Below are 6,627 nucleotides of genomic sequence, written 5' to 3'. Positions count from 1 at the left end.
TGTATAACATAAATTCTCTTTTCCTCTTCTCTCTTATCGTATCACATCTTATACGTATGTTGTATGAAATAATACAGCTTATATAATACATATCTAAATTTCATAAATTCAACAAATTCATCTTTAAAAAAAAAAAAAAAAAAAAAACCATTAGTTATTATTAAATTTTTGCTTTATTTCTGTTTACGATAGAACACTTCAAACTCTATAATAGCATTAAAATAGATGATTAATAACATAAGGTATTACTAACTGATTAATGTATAGCAAGATATGGTTGCGCAAAAAAGCTTTCGCTCAATTAACAAAAAAAAAGAAAAACTCTATTAGCTATTAAAGTATGCAAGATAGCATACTACCAAAGTCTTACTTGTCTCTGAATTCATCTTACGCTAATCTTCACAACCTTGCAACCTTACAACTTGCTTGTCTGTTTATTCAGCTCTGTGACTGTCAATAGATAAAAATGTTTTTTCACATCATAATCATCCAGACAAATATTTATTACCATCAGTTAATTAAATAGAAACCATTGAAAGAAATGAATCACAGTAAATCGACACAAAATTTATGCAGCATTAATGAGATTAATTTAAAACATTACCACTATAAATACTACTCACAATTAACCCGAAATAAATATTTGATATATGACATTTGAAAGTATTCAATCCAGTTAGTTAATAAATCCAATGCTTTGCAAAGACGTAACTTAATTTAGGTACAAGAAAAATTATTTGAGCTATCAGCATCACTCCACATTGATCAACAGTATTTCAAAGCAAAAATGGCAGTATTTCAAATCAGCTTATACTAATCAACAATCATTTAATGATCTTATTATTACAACAGTGGAATCATTAATCAAAAAACTTTACGTTCGACATTTTTTCATTTGAAAAGAAAAAAGAATGGAAAAGTAATTAAATTAATCTGGTGAATTCCGATGCCTGGCTCTCACCGGTAGCTGTGCACTATCCACAGTTGAATCAGTTGTACTATTGGAACACGATCCCAGCGAGTCATTACTGCCCTCGGAATGTAGATGTACATAATGAGGATTGAGTTTGTTGGCCATTTCTTTCCACAGTAGTGGCGTCAAACAAAAGATTGTACACAGCATCTACAATTCAAAAACTCCAGTATATCAAAAACTCCAACACTACATTACATCCAAATTTGTCGCTTTTCACTATAATGCCATAATAATCATTTTACGTCCTAAATTTTTGATTGAAAATTCTATCCAAATTTTAAAGCATAAATAACTGTGAACAAAGTAATGAAATGCAGTACCATAATAATAAAACCGTAAAAGACAGCTGTCCAACCAAACACAGTTTCAATTTCTGGAATAAGAAGTTGACCAATCCCTGCACCAACACTACCAGAGCCATCAATGATACCTGTAACCGTACTCAATGCTTCCGAGGATCCTCTAATTTGCTCGGCGTTCGCTGAAACACAATCGTCTTTGAATAAGTATGTCTGATATTTCTAGAAGTGAAGTTCATCTCTCTGGATGCACATTAAAAAGTATTATACGATCAAAGAAGCTCACCAAGATCGGCGGAAACAGCAGACGATATTAGATTGGCTGGTCCACCGATAAAAAACCCCGTTAATGCCATTAAGAATGAATTTATCAAAACATTGCCTGGTGAATCTAGAAAATGTAATAACTCTACTCATAATATTCACATTTTTTCTTAAACAGTGTTCAACTACTTCTACCAAAAATTTAGCTAAATTTAACGTGCCCCATTGCTTCAATATATTTTTTGGCTAAATTTCCGTCTCATATTCGGCAGCATAGACATATGTTAACATTTTTTACTACTGTTGAATGGTGTACTGAAATGCACGGAATAAAACTTAAACTTGTACCAAACAACTTTTCCAATAAAACGGAAGCTGGCACCATCAACTACAGCAGAGAATTTGAATAATTAGACTTACTAGCATAAGCAAACAAGGAGCCCATTGAAAAAACCAGCATGCATACCAAAATTGGAGTACGTGACGAGAAATGATCCTAAACAAAAACAAAGATAATGATCCTCAAAAATGATCAATATGAGGATTTTCATAAATTAATGCTTTGAAAATAGTTTAGTAAATGTCTTTTCAGAGAGATATGAAAGTTCGGTAACTCACAGAAGTAATGCCAGCAATAACTGCAGCAATGATACCACCTATATCGTACCACGCTGATAGTTCATCAGCAACAGATTCTTTCCATCCGTAATGAGCATGCAGATAGAAGGGTAACCAGAAGAAAAACGAATAATTAACTAACTTGAGGCACGCGTATGCCAAAGAGTACTGAAATATTTGAACAATAAGATTATTATACAAATAGATTTCCAATGATCCAAATGATTTATTTATTGAAAGTTGTTAAATATTTCAACTTTAAATTATGGAGAAACGCACCGCAATCACACCTGGAAGACGCCAAGCTTGCCAAAAACTGATTGCCTTTGGTCGCTCCACATTATCCACAACAGAAACTACTAAGTCACGCTCTGTATGGAACGCATAACTTAATATTCAACTAAGCAAATATGTACTTCTAATTACCCATTTATGATTAGAAAGTAGTTCAGGATGAATGGTTAAATGATTGACATTGTTGAGTTTTTTTTCCGAGAAATTGGTACTTGACTGTATCTGGTATAAATAATTAGAAGATGCACTACATTGAATCACTCGATAGGCTTTTCTCATAAAATTTGCTTTTTTAATCAGAAAAGTGAACATTTTTAAATGTACCGTACAGGAAAAAACCGGAAAACATCAGCATATATGTGTAATTAAACCTAATTCAACAATTAACAAATTTAGAAACAATCCTGAAATCTACCATGTCTAGTTCGTGATGGTAAAAGATGAAAGATGAAAAATCCGCCGAGAAAAAGCGAACATGCATTTGCAGCAAACGAATACTGAAATGTGGTATCATAAAAATCTATTAATAATAACAAGTGGTCATTGATTATCGATAGTCTTGTGAAGGGCAGACTGTTAGGTAGTCTGAATTATAAACGCATAAAACTAGATCACATCTCAACCATAAAACTAGTCATTTTATAGGTAGGAGAATGGTTAGCAGTAAATGATGAGAAGGAAAGAACAAAGAAAATTTTTGGCAAGGAAATGTTTCTGCTTCAATATTCAACGACTTACCTCGTATCCTAACTGTATGGTGTGAGATGAAACTAATGTACCCATTATATTTCCAACTGAAGCGCATGCTGACCAAAGTCCCATGACAGCACCCCGACTGTTATGCCCGAACCAATTACCCATAATCGAGATCTGCAATCAATTTCGTGCTTCACTACATGAGAAATTACAAGAGTTACCCTTAACTTAACTACGGTAAGTTATTTTATAAAATCGTCTTTACAAGATTTCATAAGATTGTCTCCAAGATAAATTCAAAAGCACTTAAAGCGAATTTTCCAAACAAACTGTGAAAAAGATACTTCGGTAGGCCAAGCAAGAGACTGAAATAAACCACATGCAATCCATGTTGCGGCGTAATGTATCGGCGAACGAAACAACGACCATTTCAGTATTCCAAACAAAAACACCTGCAAAAACAAATGCTTACATATTGATAAATCAATCGAGATTATACGGCTGATCGTTTAAACTACTGATGTGATAGTCTCGATGCAACTGAAATTTGACCTCATTTCGAGCGCAGTTATCCCAAATCCACTTGTTCTACAATAAATTATTTTAGTAACACACTTCTCCTGTTATATAGGCTAACTGAAGCATACAAATTTCATCAGCTCGACACAACAGAGTAGTCAAATTATCGGAAATTTCGTCGCTTCATAAAATCTTTTTGGTTTTCCTGAATATCAACTAAACGTTGCTTTCGCCCATTTCATTTCGAGAAGATTCGATTAGTAATCAATAACCAATACAATAAAATATGAGAAATTTTACATATTTACTAAACTTACGGTAAAGGATGATGTCCACATGCTAAAAGCAAGTACTTTTTTCGGATTATAACGGTCTCCCAATGTGCCACCTGCATAAAGACCCTGTAAATAACAGTACTAACTTCCTGTACATCTCTCAATACTATCTGTATCTTTTCTCAATATTCTTTACTCGCTAATACCGTTCCTTCGTAACTGACAGCTTATCTTTAAAGACAAGTGATGAAATCACGTGAAATGTAAACAACTTCTCTTTTCACATGATTTCGTCCCTTGTTACCACTGTAAATCTGACGATATTTCTGCAAAATCTTCAAAATAACCATTAATTTTTCAAAATTAAAATGAAATAAATACACACCAAAGCATATGCGCCGAGGAATGCACCATCGAGGAATGCTAAGAACCCTTCCGCTGCATGCTTATCAGGAAATAATGGTTGCTCACCGGTACTGTTACCAGTCCACTCGATGATAAGAGAATGTTTTACCGTGCTTAACGTTTTACGTGAAGCATGCACCAATGCATAACTAAAAGTGAAATCAGCCACATAATTTCATTTCTATTAATACTATAAACTGAAAAAATAATACATTAACCGGATGAAATGAGTGCGAAAAGAGAGAGAAAAAAACACAAACAAACTGTGAGACAAACTAATTTCAACAAATACTACAACAAATCCATGCCAATTAAATTTCTAATTTAACTTTAAGCACTAGAATAATCACTGCCATAATATTTACTGCCAATATTATTAAACCTCAACCGTTAATCTTTACACTTTTAATTAAATTTTAACTTTTTGCTAAATTTAAACACGCAAATTTTTATCAGTTTTAATTCAACTAAATTACATACCTTATAAATGTAAACAAAAAAACAACGAAATGATGCCGTGTCCAAATTTCATCACCAATCAAAAAACGTATGATACGAGAAATGGCGCCAACTTGACGACGATACGGGTCCATAGTAGATAGCCACCGGTCAAAATAGCCACATCTCACCGTTCGGTGATCATTATCCATACATTGATGCATCCATACTTGCTGTTGCGTTGTGTCACTCGTTCCATCATTAGACGTTGGTTTATTGTTAGTTAGTTGTAACAATTTAGTAATTTGAATAGGAACATTTTATGTTTCACGTTTAACGTTTATCCATTTTCGAATGTATCCTCATCTTTACGTGAAATTTAAGCGTGATTTCACTCTCTTGTTCACATACGAAATCTTATTCGTAAAAATTTTCTACACATTAATGTATGAAAAATTGTTTCATAAATTTCATTTTCTTCATTTTATACAATTAATCCATGAATAAACACAGCTTTCAACGTTTTTTACACGTAAACTTTCATATCCTTTAATTTATATAGTAGTGATCGAAAAAAGGAGAAAAATGATATCAAATCGATCATATATTCAAGATAAAAAGTGTGAATACTAGTTGAAAACTATTCTCAAATAACAATTCCAAATGTTTACATTTCAAAATGAATCCCGAGATTTCTCCCAATGATTTAGGCAATCAATCATTGATAATTCTTCTTCCTTCTTGTAAATGTTATCATCGATTGGCTCCAGAAGAATTGACTAACAAATAATCTATACACTTTTCAATTATCACAAATTGTATTTATCGTATTAAATTATTATCATTCAATTTTTTCACTTAATTCGAATTAATAATTCTCCAATTCTTAATTTGCTAATTTGCTAATTCTCTTTTTCTTTTAGTAAAAAAAAAAAAAACAAAGACATATATCATTTCATAAAATGTGATAATTTATCATTATTATTATCAAGCCATTTTCATACAAATTGATTGGAAAAAAAAAGAGAAAATAAGAATGATTCCTTTATTCTATTTTTCAAAAAAGTTCGGAATTAAACAATTACGAAATTAAGAAATGAAATTAGTGAGATTGCAAGAAAAAGGCAATCATTTCGAGAAGAATTAGTAACAGAATCTTCTCCTCTTTAAAATTATCATGCAATTTTCTCACTTTCTGTTTTTCTTTTTTTTTTATTTTCAATGAAAGAAAAATACAAAATTTTACAATGGAATTTTATTTCTATCCAATACCATTGAATAATTACAAAGCAAATGAAGAAATTAAATTAATTAGGTAAATTACTATCTGATAAATTTTACATAATTGAGCAAAGGAAAAGAAGAGTAAAACAATTTCATTTTGTCAATTACAATTTAATTAACAATTCCGTATTTGATTATAAATTATGAATTTATGGAACGGGAAAATATCATAACTCATCTTCTAGATTGCAATTTTCATCCAATAAATCGGTAACATCATGATCAATTTTATGAGCAAGCGGATAATACTTACGCCTATTACTTAACAAACGATACCTTTGTTGCCGGCTTAGCATAATTACAAAAATTACAAATATCACTAGTGGTCCACCGCATGCAATTATGATTAGGAACTGAAAATGAGATAAAAGAATTAAAATGTTTTAAATTGATTAGGTTAAAAATTATCGTTAGTTAATTTATTAATTAAAAAGTTATTATTAATCCTATATTAATTAATGTTATTTAATAAAAAATAGATATAATTTTAGGATAAATGAAAAAGAATAGATGCTAGAAGTTCATCCTTTTTTTTCTTCTCTCTCTCTCTCTCTCTCTC

At 31.2% G+C, this 6,627-nt stretch overlaps 1 protein-coding gene across 1 annotated transcript; it reads right to left on the bottom strand.

Moving 5' to 3' along the window:
* Positions 1 to 928: 928 nt before the first annotated feature.
* Positions 929 to 4,996, bottom strand: LOAG_11487 (hypothetical protein; the record flags this gene model as incomplete). Its single annotated transcript, XM_003147005.1, has 12 exons — positions 929 to 1,123; positions 1,297 to 1,457; positions 1,562 to 1,666; positions 1,960 to 2,035; positions 2,158 to 2,325; positions 2,437 to 2,528; positions 2,867 to 2,948; positions 3,190 to 3,321; positions 3,492 to 3,599; positions 3,984 to 4,067; positions 4,327 to 4,495; positions 4,827 to 4,996. The coding sequence occupies 12 exons, from the start codon at positions 4,994 to 4,996 to the stop codon at positions 929 to 931; spliced, it is 1,542 nt and encodes a 513-aa protein (XP_003147053.1).
* Positions 4,997 to 6,627: the final 1,631 nt, after the last annotated feature.

The sequence above is a fragment of the Loa loa genome (assembly GCF_000183805.2).
Source record: "Loa loa unplaced genomic scaffold supercont3.659, whole genome shotgun sequence".
NCBI classification, from domain to species: domain Eukaryota; kingdom Metazoa; phylum Nematoda; class Chromadorea; order Rhabditida; family Onchocercidae; genus Loa; species Loa loa.
Note: the sequence above shows the minus strand (reverse complement) of the source record. Positions and strands in the feature narration are given on the sequence as shown.